At 38.0% G+C, this 25217-nt stretch overlaps 1 protein-coding gene across 10 annotated transcripts in view; it reads left to right on the top strand.

Moving 5' to 3' along the window:
- KDM6A (lysine demethylase 6A) overlaps positions 1 to 25217 on the top strand; it is a 153391-nt gene that overhangs the window by 119385 nt on the left and 8789 nt on the right. For all 10 annotated transcript variants that reach the window (XM_071430276.1, XM_071430271.1, XM_071430272.1 and 7 more), the window contains 9 exons: positions 11983 to 12112; positions 13590 to 13695; positions 14427 to 14632; positions 17018 to 17082; positions 17183 to 17257; positions 18515 to 18663; positions 19647 to 19761; positions 21316 to 21503; positions 22670 to 22811. In XM_071430276.1, coding sequence (XP_071286377.1) covers positions 11983 to 12112; positions 13590 to 13695; positions 14427 to 14632; positions 17018 to 17082; positions 17183 to 17257; positions 18515 to 18663; positions 19647 to 19761; positions 21316 to 21503; positions 22670 to 22811 — 1176 coding nt within the window. The remainder of the gene's footprint in view (positions 1 to 11982; positions 12113 to 13589; positions 13696 to 14426; positions 14633 to 17017; positions 17083 to 17182; positions 17258 to 18514; positions 18664 to 19646; positions 19762 to 21315; positions 21504 to 22669; positions 22812 to 25217) is intronic.

Raw genomic sequence — 25217 nt, 5'->3', positions numbered from 1 at the left:
GTTGAGGTGGGAGGTGCAGGAAGGGACCTCTGTGGAGATCATCTCATCCATCCTCCCAACTCCCAGCAGGGCCAGCTAGAGCAGGCTGCTCAGGGCCATGTCCAGCCAGGTTTTAAATATTTCCAAGGGTGGAAAGACTCCACAGTCAGCCTGGACAAAGCTCTTCATGCTGGGTCACCCCTAACGTAGAAAATCTCTATTTTCTATGTACCACTGCATGGGGTTATTCTTCCCCTGCTGCAGGACTTGGCACTTCCCTGTGCTGAATGCCCAGAGATTGCTGTTGGCCCATTTCTCCAGCCTGTTGGTGTCCCCCTGAGTGGTCACAGAGCCATCTGGTGTGTCAGCTTGTCCTTCAGCTCTCTACCAGAGATGGCTTTTTGGGTAGCGGTGGTTTCAGCATCTATAGCTCCAGCCCAGGAGTTGTTCAGCTGATGGATTGTGTTAAAAATGCATTTGTGCAGCAGGTTGTGAGTCTGTAGTGTTACAGTTCAGGTATTTTTGATTGTTCTTATGTTCCAGTTGATCAGCAGGTGTGTTACTGTTGGTTTTATCTTTAGTCAGTAAGCTTGGATCATTTTAAATCAGAGGCAGACTAGATTAAGGCAAAATGTGAGGCCAGCCACTAGAAAACCTGGCAGGGATTGCAGTGTGGTTGTGCAAATTGCACAGTGTTTTCCTGGGTGTCTTCATGGCTGGAATTGCAGAATGGCACAGAGTATGGAAGGCTGGGTTGTGGAAGTCCAGATAAAACTTCTTAGCAATGACTTGTGGCAAAGATATTTCACTGTAGGCTACAGTGGTGTTAGAAATGCAGCAAATACAACCCCCCCTGCAGTAGCCAGTGGCTGTGGCAGAGGAGGATGGCTGAACCCTGAGCAATAATAACTTAAAGTGCTGCAGCTAAATCTGGCAGTGTTCATCTCTGGTGCCTGTGCTAGCAGGGAGCCTGTCAGGCAGTCATTAGCTTTGCAAATTCACATTTAGTGCTTGCTGCTCACAGCCTTCTCTGTGTAAAATACCTCAGGTTTTCTTGGTAGTCTTTGGAGAGATTTGCCTGCTTTCTTAAAAAAAAAAAAAGTTTGAAATCCAAACTAGGTGAGAAATTGAAATGACCATTTAGAGCACTGTAATTTCTGTAGCTGTCCTTTACAGTTGTCACTGTGTTTGAAAATGTTACCTAAGATGTCTTTAAAGTTCACAGAAGCCCCTTTAATCATTACCATGTGGTTATTGAATGTTTTGGGCTATACTCTGCTGTTTTTCCATCCTGAACTCTGTTTGCAGTTCTTTTAGTTGAAATGTTGTCTGTATTTTTCTCTGTTAGAATTCTTGTTGGAATTCTTACCGCCTCAATATATTTTACTCCAAAACACTTTATTTAGGATGTATGTTTGCTATATTTTATATAGCAAAATATGGTGGTTTTGAGCATTACTCTTCTTGATATTAAAAAAAATAGTATAAAAGTATGTTTCTATCATTCTACAAAAAAAACCTGCATCTGTTACTGTGACTGAGAGCTTGTAGTTCCTAATGTTGTGGGATTTGATGACTAATACTGATCCATGATATAGCAGTCTGTCACTATCTGTTACCAAGATAAATTTCATAAAAGAGAGGAAAAAAACCTTTAGGGAGCCTATTTTGTCATGTTTCAAATATTAAGTTTTACTGTAATGTTCATTTCCAAATGACATTGCTACACATACTACATTCATAAAAATTAACAGCTTAACAGCTTTTTTTTTTAATTGGGACCACGTATGTGTTCTTTCTAGTAGAAATATGAAAAATAGCTTCAGTTTGTGGTGTTAGGATGAGTGCATTGCAAATAGGCATAATATAAACTGTTAGAGCCTTTAAGTTTTTTTTTTAAGTTTACCTGATCTGCCTCGAGAATTGGAATGTAGCTTTCTTGAGAGAGTAACGGGAGGTGTTTCACTCTAGTGAAATGTTGCATTTTGATGTTTTTGGTGTGCTGTTGTCTGAGAGATCTGCAGTTAGTGTTCCTAGCAAAACATTTATCATTTTAGCTACAAAGTCTGTAAACCAGCAAGTCCTTATGTTTGTGCTCTTTGATGGAGGTGTAGTATTTCTCATGATATTTAATTTCCAAGATAAAGGAAGGCTCATAAAATTGTTTCATTTGGCTTCTTACAGTCGGTACAGGCTCATGTAATCATAATTTTTCAAGGGAGGTAAGCTAATACTTTGTCCCATGTAGTTTGCAGACTGCTCAAAAGGTGTTAGATGTTGTTAATGTGTTTTTTTCCCTTTCTTTCATACGGACTAGAGATTGAGAGCTCCCTCTTCAGCCTGTCTGCACCTTCATTCAGCAAGGCACTGGGCTTAGAAGCTGGGTGATAGGGAAAAGTGGAGGAGAGGCTTGGATTTTTTAGCAGCTCTGAGGTCAATTACTGCATCAGTCTGAACTACATTTACAGGTTTTGAGACAGGATTTCTTCTAGGCAAACAAAGCTTTCTGGAAATTCTGCATATGTCTGCTAATAATAGACTCTGAGAAGTACAGTAACTCACTTGTGCTAGAGCTGGTTATCTGTTATTTCATACTAATAAAAACCATAACTCTGGATATAAACCCTGTATAATATATTAATAGTGGGGTTTTTTTTTTCCTGCCATTCTAATATGCCTGACTGCTTCTATTCATAAAGTTGAAGACAGGGATTTCCCAGTCCTTTGCTGAGTAACTGATTTGCCCTTGCTTTAAGATGTACAGGCATACACATGACAGCTCTGGAGCAGAATTTTGGGCAGAACATACTTGTTACACCTGTTGTGTGCATGACTGACATAAAGAAAAATGTCTGGGGGGAGAACTTCAAAAGATAATCTGCTCAAAGGCCTGCTGAATGGCAAAAAAAAATTACATATATATGTAGTAAAATGGAAGATATTTATATGCTAATGTATCAGATACTGTGAGCTTCAATACTGCATGTTGAGCTTTATTTTAACACACTGTGTGGGAATGCAATAACAAAGAATTGAAAGTGCTTCCTGTAGGACTGATTATATTTGGGTGCTGTCTCTGCAAGTGGTATCTTGAGACTGAAATACGAATTTGTGACCAAAAGTGTTGATTTTTAGAACTACTGTAAAAATTGCAGAAAAGCAACCCACAGTAGAAAACATGAAAAGAATTGATTTTTTTTCTTAAAAAACCAAAAACAAACATACAAAAAAAACCCCAAAAAACCAAACCCCAAACAACAACAAACCCTAAAACACAACAGATAAATGGAGCAGACAAGATTCCAGACACCTGTGTTGAATAAGCTTAATGCATGGAGAGAGGGGAGTTGTCCTGCAGAATTAGTTTTTCTATATTGGAGCTACACTTATTGGGCCTTAAATGTATTCATGTGTGCATACATACCCTTATTTTATTTGATGTGTTCAGAAATTATTCTGGCTTTATCTCTAATATGGATAATTATATTCTGTTATCCTCTGGCACATTCTTCTTGCTATCTGACAATAGTCACTGGAATCTGTTGTCTTGATGATATTCTCCAGGCAAAAATAGACATTTTTACAGGTAGGAACAGGTGGATGTAGCTTGGATTTTTTTTTTATAGCTGGAGCACTAGATTATTCATTTTTATTTTCTTCCTCATTGTTCTGCATTTGGCTCTGTTTACTATATGCTTACTTCACAACCAGGCTGTTTATATTCTTTGTGAGTTGCATTGAAGTCCTCAGATGTCTATTTTTTAATTTTTTTTCAGATGCTTTCATGTTTAAAAAAGTCTTGCCTAAAAGAGCCATTTTTTGCATCTTTTAGACCCTACGTGTTTATTTGTGTTTAGAGCACAAAAGACCTGGCATTAGTAGCAGTTTGGGATTTAGTAATGCACGGGAGTTGATTCACAAGGTAACTACAATTGACCTAGTGCAGGAGAGTGAACTGCAGGATAATGAAGTTCCTCATCTCACAGGAGGGATTTTATGGTAATGCTCACCACCTAAAAGTGACCTGTTCAAAGTTCGAAGGGTTTTGTGTGTTGCTTAAGAACAAAGGAGCATCAGAAGCATGGAAATTTGCTGGTTTTTATAGTGAAAGCAGTTTATTAGAAGAGGCATTCAGAAGTCTTGCATCACAATAAAATAAAATCAGAATTAGTTAGACAGAAATAAATGCTGGGAGACTGTCATTTTGCCTTACATAAACAAGTGTTGTCTTAATAAAAGCTGCTCAAGTGAAGCCATTAGGTGAAAGGGGATGCTTTGTACCATAAAATGCAAAACACGGGCCAAAGAGAAAACTCAGTTTGATTCTTCTTTTATTACGTGTGAATGGGTTGTCTGCTCTGTAGAAACAGACTTGGTAAATGCTTTGTTTTGCCAAAGACTAAAGTGAGCACTTAAGTAGGGCAAGATAATTGTGGAGGCTGAAAAGTTTCTTTATATCCATCTTCCTTGGTGCGAATGTTGAGGAAATATTTAACAGAGCTCCATTCTGTTCCTGGGGTGAAATGAGGTTGTTGAGGAGGCTGAGAAGGGGTCAGACATAGGGTGCTGGCACAGCAATTAATACTTGTACAAGGAGCTTCCCTTGAAGGGCCAGACAATGTCACTGAAAAGCCACGAGGAATTGAGAAATGCAGGAGCTGAGCTATTGACTCAGATATGCAAATCTCATTAAGATGCTGTTCTGGAGAACAGTGGGGTGGCAAATGTGCTCATCTTGTTAAACTGCTGCTGGAGTGTAGGGATGAAAAGGAATTGAGGAGGTGATTCAGGGAAGTGGGGTTTGGTTAGTCTTCCCTACCAATAAAACTGGTTGCAGCAGTAAATTTTAAGGTGGTTATAAACCAACTAAATTATGTTTGGTAAACTGTTTACATAGTAGAGTAAAGTTCTTTAGACCTCTGAGCAAATTAATAGATAAAAGAGTGCACTGTTAGATTAATTATCCTTCCTAAGATTCCTAAAGAAAATCTCCTGTTAAGGTCATTAAAAAAAAACCAAACCAATAACAAAAAACAACAAAAAACCAACACAACCCCAAGTAATTTCTGAGCATAAGTGAAAACCGTGTAATTAAAAAAAGAAAATATGCTAAGAATAACTGCTCTGAGTTTGTTATTAGAAAAGCCCATTGTTAATAGGGGAAAAAAAAGAAGAGTGTGCTTCTTGGTCTGGTTGTGTATCATGTTTCCTTAAAAAGACTGCTACCAAAAGCTCTTTTCTGTGCTCTTAGAAATGTAAGTATCTTTTCCCTGTGAGCAATCTTTCTGAAAGGAGAATTAATGAAACATTATCACAAGACTTGAGATTCAACACTCGAGGTGTTTATTTCTACCGAAGTGAAACCAGCTGATTTCTCACTCAGTGTTTCAACTGGTGCATCTCATTAACATCCCAGAGTAGAGATAGAAACCCAGGATCCATCTCAGTTAAAGTCTACCAGTTGTCCTTTCTAAAACTGGTCTGAGGTCAGGTCCTTAGTTGAAGCAACGTAGAAAAGTTCCTGAGTTGATTTGTATTGTTTCTCATAAAAGAAGTAAGAAATAATCTTGGTTATTATTATTTTTCTTCATTGTTTATTAAAGTGTGTTCACAGCCTTGAAAGAACAGGCAGAGGTCCAAACAAAACTCCAGAGGTCCTCAGGCAGTTCTGAAGAGCCCAGCTGGGCAACTTTGTGTCAGCTGGAAGCTGTCCTTGTCATTTCTATGGTGATCCATCGAAAGACTCATTTGACAGCTCTGAAGCATTTCTGAGGTTGAAAGCTTTACCAATTTGGCAGGATTGGGGAAGGCAAATGAGAGGTGTAGGTTTGACTGTAATGTGTATCAAAAGGGGCGAATAAGGCCTTTTTATAGTTCTTTCTGCTTGGTGTTCAGAGAGGGAAAGTGTAGAATAATCCATTGAGAACAGTGCCAGGAGACCAGAGAGATGGGCTGCCTCTCAAGGGGCCTTGTAAAATGATACAAGTACAGGACAGGGAGCAAACAGAGGAATTTTTGCATGGAAAGAGGGATTAGACATTGGAATGGGCTGCCCAGGGGGGTGGTGGAGTCACCCTCCCTGGAGGTGCTCAAGGAGCAGCAGAAGGTGACACGTGGTGCCATGGTCCAGTTGACAGAGTGATGTTTGGTCTCAGGTTGGACTCCATCATCCCAGAGATCTTTTCCAGTCTTAGTGGTTTGTTGATTCTGTGATGCTCTGGGCTGAAGAGTCTGGAACTGGGGTCTGATAAATGGCCAGCATTTACACAAGGGCAGTAAATCCATTTCCTGAGGAGTTGGAATGGCAGAGGCTGAGGTGGGCAAACTTCTCCTTGCTCCAAGGGCTCTGTTGGAGCCCAGGGCAGAAAAAAAATTTGTTCTGTCCTTACTGAAGATGCTGCTCCCTGAGCCTGGTCTGGAAAGTCAGTGAATCACTAGTTTGGGAGCTCCATTATCCACAGGAAAAGAGCCTAAATCTATTTGAGAGGAAGTACTTTGTGGAGGAAGGACCTGGATTAAATTAGTGTTTTGTTTTTAAAAACAAAAAAAGCAATTCTTGTTTTATTGGGAATTTTATTTACAAACAAAGGACTTGTTTGGCTTCAAGACAGAATTGCTCAGTTCCTCTAAAAGCACGTTACGTCTGGCAAGTGAACTTCACCATAGCAAAACTTTTAAGAATAAAATGTTAAACACTGTGATTTCACAAGCTGAACACTGCTTAGAATAAGAGATTCTGTTTTGTTCAAATGGCAAATACAGAACTCTGCAAATGGGAAGCAGAATTATCTGTGAGTGAAAAAAAAAGCCATGGGAAAATTTGCAGTTCAGAGGGAAAGGCAAGCATACGAAAAAGTTTGGTGCCACTTGTTATAATGCTTTTCTTATGTAAGACAGTGATGTGATTCTGTTTGTCTTACAGCCTCAGAGCAAGGTGATTAGCAAATGAAATAGAGGAAAGATGTAAAAGTCATTAAGAAAAGAAAAAAAGGAACATTACATCTTACATAACATGTAATTAACCTATGAAATTCACTGCCAACCTGTACTATTGAGGTCAAAATCAGAACAGAATTGAAAAATAATTAGAAATACATTTGCATAATGAGAAAATCCATGGTTCTATTGTAGGATTTTCTGTGTTTCATGAAAGATCTCTGGGAGTATTGCCAGCTAGTACCTGGTTGTGAAAGGCTGGGGTAGGGAATTGCATGATAAACAGGTTGTGTAATTATCTGGCATTACTTGCATTTAAGCATAATGTAAGCTTGACTTGACTTCTTTATATTCCCTTTGAGAGCTCCTCTCTATCCCCTGGCTGCAGAAGGAGCCTGGGGAGGGGAGGCCCAGGGAGCCAAGCTGGGAGTTGTGTGTAACCTCCTTCTTCCCAGGCTGCTGGGGGTTGACAGGTGGTTTTCTGTGGTTTTCTAATAACTCCCAGTAAGAAAGCAGCTGATTGTATCTGCTCATTGTGAAGGGTGGGAGGTTCTGGTTTGAGGCAGGAGGGCCCCAAGTGGGTGCTGTGCAGCCCAGTGCTTCAGCTGACTCCTTCTGCAGGCGCGTTTCAAAAATAAAATGTCTTGTTCCTTGCTCTTTGTGGATTAATTAACTCTGATAGAATTGAGATAGAGTATCAAATAAATCCACGTGTTCCATGTGTTCATTTTAAATGTGATTTTTATTGGTGGAAAGAGAGGGTATTAATTTTGTTCTTCTAAATAACTATAATCTCTTGAGCAGTAAAACCTTGTTAATTCTCATACAGCTAATCCTCAAATAATAATTCACTTAGACTGACTTCACAACAAAAATAACTGCTTAAGCACAAATGCTTGTAACTTACTCTGTTTTGACCTGTAAATGGTACCTAAAATCCAAATGTATAGATAAGTAGAAGTTGTTTAGGAACTTTTCATTATCATCAAAAAGTCATAATCTCCCAAGCAGAAACAAAAAGGGCAAATATTTTAAAAGGTATTGAAGCTAAGAGTTCTAGAAAACACAGAAATGATGTTTGGAAGAGGAAAGTCTTTAGACAAAACCAAAAAAAAATTTAAAAAATCATGTCTGCACAGAAGTATCAGGATGTTCAATAAGGCAAGAGTGTTCAGTAAATATTTTTGTTCTGTGCTTGGGAAAAAGGCAGATAAAATGTTCTCATCATGGAACGTATTCTCTTGTCAAGGAGAAGGTTAAACAGCAGTTGTACTTAAATTTGGCATTTCTAAGTCAGAGGCCCAGATAACATGCATCCATGAACTCTGAAAGAGCGAGCCAGAGAACTGTTTGTAATTCATATAGGTTTTTTTTAATAGTTCTTGGAAAACAGGAAAAGTTCCAGAGGACTTGAAGAGCACGCTTCCTGAGAAATAGACATAATTCTCTCAGTGTGACATAAGGGTTGAGTGAAATAGTAGAAGTGTTGAGGTGATTAATTTAATAAACATAAAGTATTCTAATTAGTGATAATGATTCTTGGTTCTGGGAAAATAAGTTTTATCCTGTTAATGTTAATATTTTTGAGATAGAATTTTTATTTCAAAATGGAATTAAAATTTATATCGCTGTGTAACTCAGGTGGCTTTAAATCTCCATGATACTTTTTGTGGTTTTTTGGGCAGATGGGATGATGCAGAATCAATCCTGTACCTAAAATGTGTCTGGCAATTGCCTGCCAAGTGTTCTGTGGGTGACTGTTGAAACTGTGTCACACCTGAGCTTCTGGTCAGCTGTGAGTTTAGGGACAGCCAGAGGGGAAGTTTTTACCTAAGACTGAAAGCTGTAAACTGTCTCTTAATAGCTGTGGGAATGTATCCTAGAAAACAGTAAAGTATAATTAAAAGGGGTGTTCTAATGAATGTGATGATTGCTGTTCTAATGATGTGATGATTCAAAAGAGATCCCATGACTACATGAAATATTCCCAAGCAAACCAGTGACAGGACATGGCCTTAAGCTGTGCCAGGGGAGGTTTAGGTTGGAGGAATTTCTTCACAGAAAGGGTGATTAAACATTGAAGGGCTGCCCAGGGGGGTGGTGGAGTCACTGTCCCTGGAGGTTGAGTTCCTCCAAGGCAGGATGTGGCACTCCGGGCCATGGGCTGGATTGGACTCAGTGACCCCAGAGGTCTTTTCCAACTCCATTGATTGAGTGATTTGTGTGAAGTTAAGGCACCAGCTCCATCCTTAGTGGTTGATGTTCTCCTAAGCAGGGCAGTTTGGGTTTGCTCCTCAGGGTGAAGCACTTCATGAGTTGGTGCTTTCACCCCTGGAGCAATTTGCAGCGGTCTGAGTGCTGCAGCTGTGGCTCAGGACAGGCTGCATTTCCTGTGCACCCCTGGCTGTGTCTGTCCCTCTGAGCCTGACAGCTGCTCCTGCCTTCTCCTCCCGCTCTGGGAGTGAAGGGTGTTGGCCGTGCACAGTCCACAAGAAGCCAGTTTCCTCTGGAAGTCAATTTAAATGAATGAAGTTTGTCCTTCTCTTCATTCCTTCATCACAGATGACTGGGTATCCAGTTTCTTCTGGGGGAATAAATCAGGCTTGTTTTGTCTTGAGCAGTGCATTTGTTGCCTCTTTCAACCACTATGAAATCCTCTCACAAAAACTGCATTCTTGAAACTGGGATGTGTGGGATTTTCAGCACAGGTGCTGTGGTGAAAAAGGGTCTTTCACTTGCACTGGCTGTAGTTCTGTGTTTTCAGAAGTGGAGAGGCTGGCAGGGGATACTCACACCATGGTAGCAAATATTTTTAGTATTTCTATAGTGTTTTTTATAATTTCTATTGCTCTGTTTGGCACACTAACAATTACAAGAATTGTTCTTTAATAGCTCTCTTGGCTTGTTATTAATAGTAAGATATTCTGATTCATAGTTAAAAAAAAAATAGGAAAAAATGATGATAGAGTGAAGCTGGTCTGTTAAAGACAACTTTAAATATTCTGCCCATCTGTTTCCTGTACCACTTAAATTATGAATGTTTTGCTATCTCAGCTTTGCTATTCTTTGTCCATTTTCCTCTTAAAATTTCCACGTAGAATTTTAGTAGCTTAATAGGAAATTACAGCGTGCAATTGGTAATACCAGCTTCAAGTGCTGGGTTTATGAGATGTCTTTGTTAATCTGATCTTTTCCTTCATGCTGTTTCTTTCCCTTCTCCTCTGCCTTTTGAGACCTGCAGTTCCTCTAAGTGTAGAGAAGTTTCTCCTCTCTGCATTGTCACCTTCCCTGAAACCCCCAGGTGCTCTGGCTTTATGGAGCCTTCACTGTGATCACCTTGCTGTGGCTGCAGCAGCTCAAGTCCTGTTAGTTCTGAACAATGTCCCTTTTGCTTCAAGTTCACTTTTCCTCATTTTCCTTCAGTTAGAAATTTCCTGAGAACTGTTTATGATGCAAACTGAATTTTGTCGAAGTTCTCTCCTGTTTTTAATACTGTGCATTTGTTTTTGTTGGGTTTATTTCTGTGTTTGGTAATGCAGAGGTTATAGTAATGTCTGCTACCTGCTGTTTAGATTCTAGTTTCACTTTGCATAGATAGTCTGGGTATGAGGTTCATGCAGCTATGGTCAATAAATTTTTGAAGGGTGATGGTTTTATATTGCCATGTGATTTTGGGGTTCTTTTTTGTTTGCTTTTGTTGGCTTTTTTTTGTATATGTGGGGACAGTGAAGCCTTTGCAATAGCTACACCAGACATTAAGCGCTGCCCAGTGATTTTTTTTGCCAAATTGGATGATGACTAATCAAAGCTTCTGCATCACTCTTTCACTTTCTTGGAAGTGAAATCCTGGCATTGGACTCACCTAGCACAAGGAATGAGCTGTGTGACAGGTGTGCTTTGTGGTGTGTGAGATGTTTGCCCATTTTGTTTAAACTGTTTGTCATGTCATTCTGTCTGATCTGATCTCAAGCCCCACGTCCATCCTGTGGGTTCTGCTGGCTTGATTTGAAGCAGTGATCTCATGACTCAATACCTGGCCTGTACATTGTTGCTCAGTTTCAGAAAGAAGTTTTTGTCCCTAGGAGTTTCATCTGATAAAAATTTGTGTTTTCTGCTGAAGACTGTTGTTATAAGAAAAACCCAAAACTTTAGTAACCAGTGAATTTTATGAATATATATGACTAAATTATACATTAGAAACATCCTGTTTTGTGGGATGCAACAACAGTGAATCAAAGGAGTTTGGAAGAAGGATTTGAATAGTGTTTAGTGGGAAGAATTTTGAAGTAGTTGAGTAATTTTTAACAAGAATATAAGAGATGGTTTTGTCAGTACATTCCCAGTGATGGTGACTGGGTATTGACTCCAGGCTAAGCTCAGAATGGAGACTTTTCAGGTCATCCATTATAGGAAAAGTTACACATCCAATGGGTCCTGCACGCCTGGAAATCTCCAGGGAGAGGCTGCAGATGCAGGCAGAGAGATTCTCCCTGGAGTCACACACAGGACATTGACAGCAGCTCGCTGGGAATAGGCCCTCTCCCTTATTGCTCCAAAAAATTGATTATAAAGCAGTGGCTCCTTCTGCTTCAAAATGTGTAAGGCAGGGAGGGGTAGGTGTGGCTCAGTTCAGTGTCTGCAGTGTAGCTGTAATTGGCTTTTGTGACTCAGCATTTTTTTGGTTGAGACATTGTCATTTTCTGACTTCTGCTCTGCTACTTCAGCTCCTGTGGAATGATCATCCAGCTGCTAAGATTCTTCATTTGCAGTTGAAATGTTAAATTTTCCTGTTAAATTTTATCAAAATGTGTCATGCTTGCTCTTATTGAAAATGGCTGTATTTTTAACTAATAGTGATGATGTTGCAAATTCAGCAGGCAAAATGGGAATAAGTTTGAATAATATCAAATTATAGATGGAAAATTCTTGATTAAAACATGCGAGCTTTATTTGCATCTTAAATTATGGTTTCTCCTTATACAACATTATTTTGCATAAGAGATTACACTGATACACATTTATTTTATTTGTCAAGTATTGACAGAGACAGCTCTTGTTTCCTTTTAGGAATCTGGGTAAAAATGGCTTATCTAACAGTAGTATTCTCTTGGATAAATGCCCACCTCCACGACCACCGCCTCCACCGTACCCTCCCTTGCCAAAGGACAAGCTGAATCCACCTACACCTAGTATTTATGTAAGTAAATCTAGTGGCAGAAGTACATTGCTGCCTGTCTTTTGTAATTGTTTGGATATCTGAATTACATAATGTAATTATTTTAAAGATGTCCTGTTCATCACTGAGTTCTAATTACGGTGCTCTCCAAACTGGTGTATAGGCAGGAGAAATGCCAGCCTTAAAGAAAATTTTGGGACATAGTTTTGACTCTTAAAGTACCTGTAAATTAAGAATTTCAGTAGACAAAAGGAAAAATACTTCAGATTTTTTGCTTTTAATACTCAAAATGTTGGCAGAATAAGGAAAACAGTTCATTATATACAATGCACAGTATTTCAAAAATGTATGTACAATTTTTTGTAAGTGACAGCTTATGCATAAATGAGCAAGTAATTGAACTAAACTCTCATAACAATCTGCTTCAAAACATAATGAAGAAAAATGAATAAAAGTTGAGGTGATGTTAGGAACAAAATGTCACCAGGAAAAGGCAGGGTTTAGTTGAGTAGTATTTTCTTATGCAAGCATTACAACTTTTGTTCTGAAAATAAAGTTTCATAATAGCTTTATTGAGCTAACTTCCTTAGTAATAGAAGAATAAATTACAGGATATCCACTTCCTTAATAGCAGAAAAATAAATTACAGTGTGTCCATACAGGCAGTGTGGAAAGCTGAAGTTGGCTTTGGTCACCTCAGTCTGGGGACCAGAAGAGGCTGGCACTTGGGTCTGAGTGTGCTGAGAGCTGGGTTAGGCTGGATGCAATGGTGCTTCCAGATGTTTTCCAGATGTGTTACACCTGAACTCATCTGTCTTAATAAAAGTCCATCCCAGTTTTGTTGAGTACTCACAAAGCTGGAAAGTCACCACGCTGCCACAGACTGTGCAGTTGTGCCACTCTTTGGGAACTCCCTGTTGTGTTTTGTTTATTGCTAGAAATGCCTTCAGCATTCTAAAGGATTCATAGCAATTTAAGACAAAATCAGGAGGGAGGCTATGGCATAAAATTGAGGTTATAGGTGCAGAGAAGCATAAGAAAATCAAATCAACCTTTCTGGTTAACATGAGATACACCATGAGAGTAGTCTTTTAATTATACTGTTTCTTGTATACATTAGCTGTAAAATTAGCGCTTTTTTACTTCTGAAAAGAAACTGTATTGCTCTTCAGAGAATTCTGCAGATTTAGGGAATGTACAAGGCTACTGTCAGATAAAGAAATTAAGTTCAGGAAACCTGAGTTGCAAAGCTGAAGCAACCTGGGAATAATTCTTGCCAAGAAACAAATTACAGTAACAAATTAATTTCAGGAGTGAACCCAGCATTTACCATAGAAATAATTGTATGATGTAGCTGTTCATTCCCCACAGTGCAGGGAAATGCAGAAAATTCCTGTTTTCTTTCTGTTATTTCTCTTTTGTTTTATCATTCTTTCTTGTTTTAAAAATAAGGAATCTAGATTGATCTGACATCTAATATTCCATTATAATTTTGCAGTTGGAAAATAAACGAGATGCTTTCTTTCCACCTTTACATCAATTTTGTACAAATCCAAACAACCCTGTTACTGTAATACGTGGCCTTGCTGGAGCGCTTAAATTAGGTAAATTTACCTTTTTTTTTTCTTTGGTTTTTTTTTGTAACTTTGGGGAGGAATTAATGTTTTTTAAAGAGAAGTCTCTCAGTTCTTAGAAGTGGATATTTTATATCTATAATATTATTTTACCTGTATATTCCAAGTTGTTAGGATAATTTGTCATTTCTCAGTTTGCTGTTGTTTCTAATCTTGGTCTTGTCAAAAAACACCTCACCACAAATTCAGCAGATTTTGTTGAGCACAGTGGGGAACTGAGCTGTGGATATGGAAGTTTACAGCCAGACATTCTCCTATTAAAAAACAGATGCATGTTTTTGTGTTTAGATCTAATGATCTATAATTTGACTGTGTGCAATATTTTGAAGTCTCTAGGTAGATAAACTACCACTGCTGGTAGGGAACGTGTTTTATAATGGGAGTACATTCATTAAGCTCTGCTCTGAAAAATACTTTCTTGGTAATAGGTGTGAATATTGTTTGCAGATTTGTTTAGCCAAGGCATGTAAAATGTTTCTTGTAAAATAGTCCATGGCTGCCAAGTTTTTTCTAATTTTCTACTGGATATGTGGAGGAAAGTTTTTTGGGTGTTAATTATTAACGTTCAGGTGGGCAGTGTTGTGAAGACTTAAAGGGTAAAAATTATGTTTGACTAAACTTTTTGATAACTCCAGGCATTTTCCTGAAATTGTTTTATTCTATTTTAACCTTCATTTATTAATTTCATTGCTGTTAATTAGATCTAGGACTCTTCTCTACTAAGACATTGGTTGAAGCCAATAATGAACACATAGTAGAAGTAAGGACACAACTACTGCAGCCAGCAGATGAAAACTGGGACCCCACTGGAACAAAGAAAATCTGGCGTTGTGAAAGCAGTAGATCTCATACAACAATTGCTAAATATGCACAGTACCAGGCCTCCTCATTCCAGGAGTCTTTAAGGGTAAGTTAATTGCTATATTCAAGTTATTCACAAACTCCATACTGACTCTGGAGCCAGTTAATAATGGCTGTTGGAAAAAGCAGAAACTGCTAAGGAAACAGAGACATTTCCATTAGCTTGAACAGCACAGGTAAATTTTCAAAATCTGTTTTGAATAGAGGGTCAAATAGTATATTGTTCTTCCCAAATGCTTAGTGTAAACTTGAGTTTAATAATGTAAAACTCATGGTTATTACATACTTTAAAGTTTGTTAGTTTAAGCTTTTATATTATAATGTCAAAATTCACATTAAAATATTTAGAACTCGAGGCTTTTTTACAATTTGGATTGCTTCTAATTTCACATGGTTTGAAATCAGATTTCTTTGTTCTTCCTACTGTCCTGAATTAATTTGAATGTGGCTTATTAGAAGTTTACACTAATACTAGTCTTTTGTTGGGTTCCAAACATAACAGTTCATATTTAGTTTAGAAGTTTTTAGGCTTATGTGACAGAGTGAAGTATTAGAAATAATATTTCCCCTTCCTACCTTGGCAGAGGGGTTGGACCCCATGATCTCCAGAGGTCCCTTCCAACCCTAACTATTCTCTTACTCTGGGATTCTCTGAAATGTGATTTTATTGGTATTATTAACATTTTATACAGAAGTTATGAGCACATTCTTGAAACTGGCTATGGGCACTCCTTGAAGGCTTATGTTGCCTGGTGCTGCAAAAAGATTGGGCTAAAGTAGAACTAAGACAAGGAGATAATTTTGGTTGGTTGTTTGTTAGAAAATAGGGAAAAGGTCACTGTGGGGAATTGACTATTGCAATTTTCACTGCCTTTACACAGAAACAGGAATGATTTCAGTAGGAAGGGAAAGAGAAAGTCTAAATTTAAATTTTGTGCATTAGAGGAGAGGATTAGAAACAAAGAAATGAATTGCTGGTTGAAGGGAACAGAAGGGAATCTAGTCAGAAGGCTTTGAGCTGGTAAGGATGAGGAAAAGAAACAGGGATACCATGGGAAGTGGGGGGCACAGAAATCTTCTAGAACCTGGGATTTTCCTTCCTCTGCCATGGTAATAAATTTCAGTAGGATGTTGTATTCCTGTATGTCATTCCAGAAGGGCTGGAGAACATTACATCACTGGAGTATAGTAGCTATCTATATCTGTTTATCTAAATATCCTATTTTTAAATTCTATATAATTTAGCACATACCACTGAAAGCCTCAACTTTGGATTTGCACCACAATGTGTCCTGTAGGGTGTTCTGATTTTTTCCCCTCACTGTTACCAACTGGTGGTAAAAATGCAATACATAAAATAGTTTTTAAGAGTGATAATTTTCATTTTTCTCCTGGAATTTAGAAAGACACTGTACATGTGTCCTTTGCCTAACACTGCTCTGACCTGTCCTTAGGTGACTTTGCAGTGTTTAAATGAAAGCTTTATTTCTTCTTTCTATAGCCACAGTTCTCTTGGCTTGCCCTAAGTGATCTTTTTTTCTTTATTCCTCTAAAGCTATTGCATTGCTTTTCTAACATGTCTTGCAGCATTTGATAAATCCATCATCACTAGGTTCCTTTTTGTTTCTCTTTGTCCTTCATTCAAAGGATGAATAAGACTTTCTCAGGTACACAGGGCACTTTGAGATTTAACAACAATCCCATTCAAAGCCAGAGATCTTTGGACAGAATCCAGACAGCTCCTTCTTCCTTTTTGTCTCTTTCTTTTTCCTTCTATATCCATATACTTGCCAAAATAGAAGTCTTTAGAATAGGGTTTTGAGCACAGTCTGCTAAAAAGATCAAATTGCATCATTTAATATTGGCTGGATTTTTTTCCACTAGTCGTGGTCTCAGCTACTGCTAGTGCTAAAATAGCATATGGCTATGAAAAATTCAAAAGATTTTATATAATGGATTTTATTAAATTAGTTTTATAAATATTAGTCATCCTAGTTTCCTGTCAGAATACCTGCTTGACTTTGCAGGGAGGTAGATGTTCTTATTTGAAAAAGTTAGCAGAATTATTTAATACTGGATTCCAGGTCACCCTCAGAATGGAGCAAGCCAATACACTCATTTCCAACTTGAATGCAGGCCAGCAGAAATATTTACAGTGTAGACATTTTCTGTTGTCCTGGCCTGAGTGTCATGGAATCTGCAGCCATGAAGAAATTTATTTCAATGCATTTGACTGACTTTTTTTTTTTTCTTCACAACGAAGAAATGTTGACATAAAATCTTAGACATGGATATTTCAAAGATTGTGTCAGTTTCTTGAAATAAATGTACTTATATCTCTGTGTTATCACTTTATACCTATATATTTTATATGTTCTTTTCTGTGTGTATGTATATATGTGTGAAAACATTTCGAAATTGCGTTTTATAGGAGGAAAATGAGAAGAAGAGTCACCACAAGGACCACTCAGATAATGAATCCACATCTTCTGATAAGTAAGTGTGTTATAACTCTATTCATTCTGTAGTTGGTTCTGTGTGCTATTTTCCATCATTCCCTTTTCACATTTGCCTGACACATTTGTTACATTTGCAGCTCTGGGAGGAGGAGAAGAGGACCTTTTAAAACAATCAAGTTTGGGACCAACATTGACCTGTCAGATGACAAGAAGTAAGTTGATTACAGTTTCTCCTGCTCACAATGAGATTCTAGATGATGATAATCCTTCTGGAAATCCAGAGTAGTATTCTCAGACATCAGCCAGTCTGTTGATAAATTCCAGTTTCCACAAGGAATGGTTACCTTTGCTCTTCAAACTGTTGTTACAAGTCGTTCTCATGCTAAAAAATATTTTCAAACTTCTTTCCCAGGATTTTTGTTTTTCCAGAAATGAGTTGAAACATTCATGAGAAACATTCTTTCTAGTCCTCCTTCTAATCCATTCTCTTTGTTTCATTGTGAGGCTTTAAATTGTTTGCTTGACAACACCAAGTTTTTAGTTTTTGCATAGAAATCGTAAGATTAAAGGGGTTTTTTCTTTCTTGTCTGAATTTTTGTTATTCACGGATTTTTTTTCCTTTAATTCATACTGTCATCTATTTTCACCTTTACATAACTCTTGCTTCTTTATCCAGTAAATATGTAGGAAAGACCAGACCAATGCTTACCTGTGGGTAAGCCCATGATACCTCTCAAGAGCCTCAAAGCCAAAATTGAGTATTATTTAAACTGTATATCCTTCTGTGGGTAGATGAAGGTAGCTTAGAAAAGATTAGAAATACTCTGAAAGCATGTTTTTATTATAATAAAAATTATTTGGTTCAATCTCTGGTTAATACATACTTCCATCAAAGATCCAACATGTCTAGGCTGTGCAGTACAAAAATTCTGATCTAGTTCAGTCATAAGAAAAGAAGAGAAGTTCATGTGTTTGGGGAGTAAGGACACTTAAGATGATGACATCTTTTGTGGCATAGAAGATCAATGTGTGCATCTGTGGATGTGATTAGAGGTTGCTACAGAATTTTAGATACTGATGCCATTTTTCTATAAAGGAAATCCCATCTGTAGATGCAAACTAGTTGATAATAAACTGTTACTCTGAACATGATATTGGGAGAGAGACTTCAAATGAAGCTAAGCAAAGCCAACCTGAGGCTCATAGGGACTTGGATTTTGGTACTTGAAATAGTCTTTGTAGGATCCTGGATAGAGGCCAGATCTTCTGATCTGTAGTTTCAGCTTTGGCTACAAAATTATCTTTCCCCTCATCTAACCTGTCAGATTTGTGATTGTATTTGGAATTATTTTAAAATTGAAAGAGTAACACAGATACCTGTGCTAACAATTTTTTGGAAATGTTTGTTCCCCAGACTCTTCTAAGAGTTTCAGGGATTCACAGTTTGTCAATTTGCTATTTTGCTGCAGGTGGAAGTTGCAACTCCATGAACTGACAAAACTTCCTGCTTTTGTACGTGTGGTATCAGCAGGAAATCTTCTAAGCCATGTTGGTCATACCATCCTGGGCATGAACACAGTGCAGCTCTACATGAAGGTTCCAGGCAGCAGGACACCAGGTGAGTAGAATCATCATAATCCCATTAAAAAAATCAGCTTCTACTGTGGGATGTTGGATTTAAATGCACTGCAGATTTCCTATATCTTAGAGCATGCCTAAATGGGATAAATATACATATTCAATATTTTTGTAGTTCTTACTTAACTGCACTCTGCATGTTCAAAGCATTTAGGGTGGAAATTTCTGGATTTCTGCAGTGCTAGGGAATTGCCCTGTTGACCCCTTGCATGCAATAGTGGATTCTTTAAGGAGAAAAAGAAAATTTGGTTTATATACATAGACAGTATTTCCAATTTACATACCTTGGAAGTTTCTAGAGCTTCCCAAGAGGGTCTGGTGCAATTATAGAAATCAGACACTTCCACTTTTTTAGATTTTTATTGTCTGAGAATAGGACTCAATCCTCCATGATGAATTGTGCTGTGCTGGGGACCTGGACTGGGATTTGAGGAGTCTGGACTAAATTTCAGGGTCTTTTTTTTCTGAAGTAGATCTTCAGAATATTTTATTAGGGATTATGGCTCAGTTTTCCATCTTTCAAAGAAGATAAAATACTGGGCATTTCTGCATGAATTTTGAAATCTCTTTCAGAAACATTTTTGTACTCCTTGTCTGTTCAGTGCCTGAAGTCACAAAGTTTTGCACTGACCAGGACTGTCAGGAGATAACATGAAACACAAAATCTGAGCTTTTGAAGTATTTGTTTCTACAGGAGGGAGGAGCTGCTGAAATATGTGTCAGATTTCCAAGATTGGTAGTTCCAATTTTGTTTTCCACAAACTAACAAAAGCAGAATTCTCATGGCACTGGTAGCTTAACTGTGTGAAGCACCTAAATAGTGTATGTAAGTGTCATGTAAAATATATAAAAATACTTCAACTGTGGTGTAAGTTTTTTTAGAAATTGTGTCTTTGCATTTCCTGGCATTGTTTGATAGAAAAGCCTTGCATAAATTATGTTTACTTTTCTCTTAAATTTCAGGTCATCAAGAAAATAACAACTTTTGCTCAGTAAATATAAATATTGGTCCAGGTGACTGTGAATGGTTTGTTGTCCCTGAAAGCTATTGGGGTGTCATGAATGACTTCTGTGAAAAGTAAGCTGAACATGGTGTTTTTCTCTTACTTTTATCTAATTTTTTGTGCCTGTCTCAGACCTGAGGGGGGAAATTACTGAGGGTGTTCTAAGGGGACATTATGGGTTTTCCATGTAGTCAGAAAAGTCTTTTAAAAGTAGGTCAAAATGCACAATCTAGAGTTCATACAAAATACCCCATTTGTACAATATACAGAAACTTGGGTTGCCTGTGACACAAGCAAAAGCAGAATTCTCTTGTCAGAAGCAAATAGAGAGTCACTGGTATTTTGGCATGTTTTCTTGTTGCATTTAGAGTGAAAGTTTAATTTGTTCAGACCTCAGGAGGTGCCATGGCAGGCTTTGCTCAGACTTACATATTTGTAACTCCCTGGAAAAGCTGAGGTACCCTGAGCATTGGGGAACCACTCAGCCAGCTCTAAAATTAGGATTTCTCTGCTGTGCCTTGTGTAGAGTGGTTTTAAAAACAAACAGAACAATGTTTGTACATGCACTCACAAAAAAGGAGGGAGCATCAGTTGTGTCCCCTAATCATGCCAGTACTCAAACAGGAGCCTCTGAGTTGATTCTATGGGAGATTTTGCTTACCCAGTTGAGTCTGGATTAAGCTCTTGACTTCAGAACTTTTCCAGAGCTCTGTGAATTCATCTCAGTGTCTCTGTATTTTCTGTCTGCCTACTGACAGCTGTTCTTATTTCATGCGCCCTTAAAAAGAAGCCATCTCAAAAATGTAATTTTCACTGATGAAATAGTGATGTCTGTGGCACAACAGGCCTTGTTACTTGCATGTCAGTATCCTTCTGATGCTGACAGAGAAACTGAGAGCTTGGTAACCTCACAAAATGTCTACAGTGCCTCTCCAAAGGCACACGATTGTCTTTGAAAACTCTGCATTGCAAATAATCACTCATGGTGCAGTATAAAGGCAGTGCAATACTGAGATAAGGATGGGAGAGGAGTGTGGATTTTGCATAACCATTGGGGAAGACTTCATAGTTAAGAAATCCATATGGAGGTGTTTTTCCATGCTGCTCAGGAGGGTCAGCATTCCTTGGCTGAAAGCACAGACCCATGGATCACAGTTAAAATGTTGCTTGTTGTGTGGGCAAGCTGCACATGCACACACAGGCAGTGGGAGTACATGTTCAGAACAGAAAACATCCTTGGGAGCTACTGTGCTCTGTCCAGGAGGTCAGGCAGTGATGGAAAAAGCAGCATTGGCCACCAGTGCCACACTGGATCTGACCAAGGGTTGGTCTGCCTCAGCATCAATGAAATACTGGGAAACTTAAAGGAAAATAGAACTTAACTGGAAGCTATAAACTGACTTCACATGGGCAGGTGGATGGGAAGGTGTTCTAATGTATTGCAGGATGTGAAATGTGGAATTATGATGAGAAATTTTACAGGTGACACTTTCCTTTTGGGTACTGTTTGTGGGTCACTGAGCACATCCATGGTGATGGTCATTCTTCACAGGTAGTTTTATGGAAGTGTCTGCCACTTACACATCCACTGGGAAATGCTGAAGACTTTATCTTTCCTCTTGTTTCAGGAACAATATGAATTTCCTAATGGGATCTTGGTGGCCGAATTTGGAAGATTTGTATGAAGCCAATGTCCCAGTTTATAGATTTATTCAAAGACCAGGGGATTTGGTGTGGATAAATGCTGGCACTGTTCACTGGGTTCAGGCTATTGGCTGGTGCAACAACATTGCATGGAACGTTGGCCCTCTCACAGGTATGTGTGAGCAGTGCCTGTGCTGAGCTCTGTGGAGGTAATATTATACTTCACATGGCACAGAACCTGCCAGTTATTACTCATTTGCCATGCTTTACTAGATGAAAAAAACCCAATGTGTTGTATTTTTAAAATATGACATATTGAAGCTTTAAAGAATTCCATTGTAAGAGGAAGAGAAAGCAGCAAGAATGCAGCCTTGGCACTCATGCTTTGAATGGAGTAAAATGTATATATTAATTTATGTTCTGTCTTCTTAGGTCATTTCTTTTTCTCCCAGATTTGTTCTAAGCAGCAAACTGCACTGTGGATTTCATATAAACTTAAGGACTAGTCCTCTAATATTGGTGGGAGAGTGGGTACCTAATAGCTCTTTGGTGAGAGCATCAGGAAATGCAAACAGCTGTAAAATTTATTTCATAAGGAACATTAGGTTTCTCAGACCTACTGCTCTAGAATTCTTCAGTTTGGTCTTGGAAGGATTTTTATCTGTGAGTGTGGAAGGAAATTCCAGTGCTAAAACAAGAGTCTGTCAAGTGTTTGAAGAGAATGTACTTCCAAAAAAACTTCTGTTTTCTTAAGTAGTTTAAAATATGTCTTTATATGGTGCAATAAAGAGTGCATCTCTAGGATTGTGTGATTGACTGAGAGACCTCTCATGTTCAGTCACAGTAAATTTTGTAAAACATTTTTAAAAGAAGGGTGGCATGAGTAGGCTGCTTAATGAAAAAGTCTGACTCATTTCTCCTCTCAAGAAGAGATTACATACCATAGCAGTGTAGAATCATGATAAATTGTGAATAGAGTGAGATGCAGACATTTCAAACCTGGATTTTTTTTTTAATCTGGAATATTTTAGGAATATTTTAAAATTTTCTAATTCACCATTTTTGAAATACCTGCTCCATGTTCAGCAGAGAAATCAAACACTTGCCAGTAACTTGTCTGCACAGGTATTTGTTGCTGCTGTGGCATTGTGTGTTCTCTCAGCATCATAAATACACTTCTGAAGACATTTCAAAGAATGGAAACGCAGTGGGAATGAATGGCTCATTGTGAATGAAGTTTAGCTGTTAGAGATATAAATTCCTAATCTAAACAGAGTGATCTGGGTTGATAATTGTTCCTGCCCTGACTGATGGCTGCTGTTGTGTGTGTTTGTGCAGCCTGTCAGTACAAGCTGGCAGTGGAACGGTACGAGTGGAATAAGCTGCAGAGCGTGAAGTCCATAGTGCCCATGGTTCACCTCTCATGGAATATGGCTCGGAATATCAAGGTCTCAGATCCAAAGCTTTTCGAAATGATAAAGTAAGTTTTTGTTGATTTGAAGATTTACTGTGCCCTTTTCCTCTTCACACATAAACCAGTGGTTGATTTGTAAATAGTTCTTTGCAAGGCTTTTCTCTTCCCAGGAACCAAACCAGAATTGCTTTAGATTCTGTTTTTCAAACACAATGTTTATATCGCTAATTTTATATTTATATAAAATGTTATACATTAATATATATAATAAAATTATATAAATTTATATTTATATATTATATAAATATGATAATTTATATTTCTATAATTTCAAGCACAATATTTATATCCCTAATAATTATCCCCAATACAATATTTGTATCCCTAATTTTATTATGCTTTATATGATGTTATTGTGGCATAGCTTTAGAATCATCTAAGTAACTTTTTAAAGTTAAATGTGCCATAGACTTAATTCAACAATTTACAGAAAAATGGCTTTGATCACAGCAGCTGTTTAGTGTATATCATCAGAAATAGGAAAATCAAGTCATCAACTCAAATATTAGAATTGGAATATATAGTCATTTTTACAGCAAAGTTAAATTTATAGTCATTTTTACAGCAAAGTCAAATTCTGCATTTCTAGAACGTGTAGTTAGTGTACCCATGTTGTCATTTGGAGATCCAGTATAAATCTTTTAGATCTTTTTCTCAAGTAGGAACTTGAGAGCCTCCTTCCCTTTGCTCTTCTTAACAATGAATTGATTGATCTGTAAAATGATAACTGAGTTTAGTGGCTTTTCTCATATGCACATTCCAAAATGCAGGAATATTCCAGGCTTCAAGCATCTGTAGTGATTTTCTTCAAAGGGTGCAACTTCAAGAAATGTAAATCATATTGCAGCACCATACTGAGGTTGGGGACTGAATGAACATTTCAGCATGTAACATAGGTTTGTCTTAAAGTGGGGGAACGAATTCCAAAGCACATTACTCATCATGAGAATCCTCTGGTAGCAGCACACTCTGCTTTGCCTGAGTTTCTACCAAAGCACTTCTGAACCCTTCTTAATCTTACCAACATACTGGATCAACAAGCATTATATCTTTTTATTATTTGCCTTGAAATGGGCTTTAAAAAATGGGTGAATTAATTTGTGAGAAAAAAGGGCAAAGAAGAAGTGTCTTTTTTACCCCAAATGGGATTTTTTGGTGACATCTGAGTGCGACATCTTTTTACAGCAGAAATTTAATTTAGGCTTGAACATCTGTTGCAGAATGGTGGATTGGGGAAATGTTAAATTTGTAAGAACTGAGAATGTTGGAAGTTGACAACAGGGAGATTTGTACTAACTCTAAAGCTTGATTATAGGGTAGCATTTGTGTGTGAATACTTTTCTAAAATCTAGGAACTGATACTCAGGGTAAATCAAATATTTGCTGAAGGCCTGGCAGTCCTGCCCCTTCAATTAAACAATTAGTGCTCATATTCCTAATGCCAGTTGTCATAAAAAGGAGAAGAGAAATTGAGTAGTTAGAAATGAGAAACAGGGGAAAATGCAGGAGAGTGTGGGAGGGAGAAAGCCAAAAAGTCCATTTAAAAATACCAAATCCACAAGCTTCACTTTTATCTTTATTTATATAAAATATATACAAAGCCCAGCAGACATGTATTGTAAGGCTTAAAGCAGTTCTGGAATGTTCTTTAAAAATATGATTTTGGTATTTTGGCCACTTGGAATTTTGCATTTGCCATGGTTTTGGGTTTAAAAGGAGAAGAATGTGACTGAGCCCAGCATCCTTCTCCAAGAGAATTGCTTAAAAGGTTATGGAGAAACACAGAGGACAAAATGGTAATTTGCTGTTGTCTTGCTGGCTGACAGCAGCCCAGCTTTTTCCAGCAAGAGACTCAAACTTTAGTGTAGATTACAAAGAAACAGAGATGCTAAGGAGCAGATAGAAATTTTGGGTGTGCATGTGCATTCGCTTTTTCCAGTTTACTGAAATAATTTCCAGTTTAGTTGGATTAGGCCTCCCCCATCCAGGTTAGTTGTCAGCCAAAACTCAAGTTCCTGCTGTGGCTGCAGAGGGGAAAAAGAGGGGATGATTAGCACTGGTCTGTAATGTCCAGTAGCAGCAGCCTGAGATAACTTTTTGTTGTGGTCTCTCCTGTAGTTCTGGAAAAACAGTTCCTAGAAATCAGTATCAGCACAGCCTGTGTCTGACCTTGGCTTTGTAAACACACTGGAAATGCAGAAACCTTCATGAATTTCCTTAAGAGAGGGAAGCAGTTGCATAATTTTCCTGTGGGCTTCTTGTCTGCAGGAAAAACCATCTGGGATCGTGGCTGTTGTCCACAGCAGCTGGATTTTCTGTGTACAAAACAGAGACATTTGTGAGTTATGTGTATGGGAGTGTATGCTTATGTATAAAAATGCTGGAAAAAGCAGTCATTTTTGATAGAGCTGG

Source organism: Agelaius tricolor, unplaced genomic scaffold (assembly GCF_023055355.1).
Source record: "Agelaius tricolor isolate 1412-34295 unplaced genomic scaffold, bAgeTri1.0.p SCAF_7, whole genome shotgun sequence".
Classification (NCBI taxonomy): domain Eukaryota; kingdom Metazoa; phylum Chordata; class Aves; order Passeriformes; family Icteridae; genus Agelaius; species Agelaius tricolor.
Note: the sequence above shows the minus strand (reverse complement) of the source record. Positions and strands in the feature narration are given on the sequence as shown.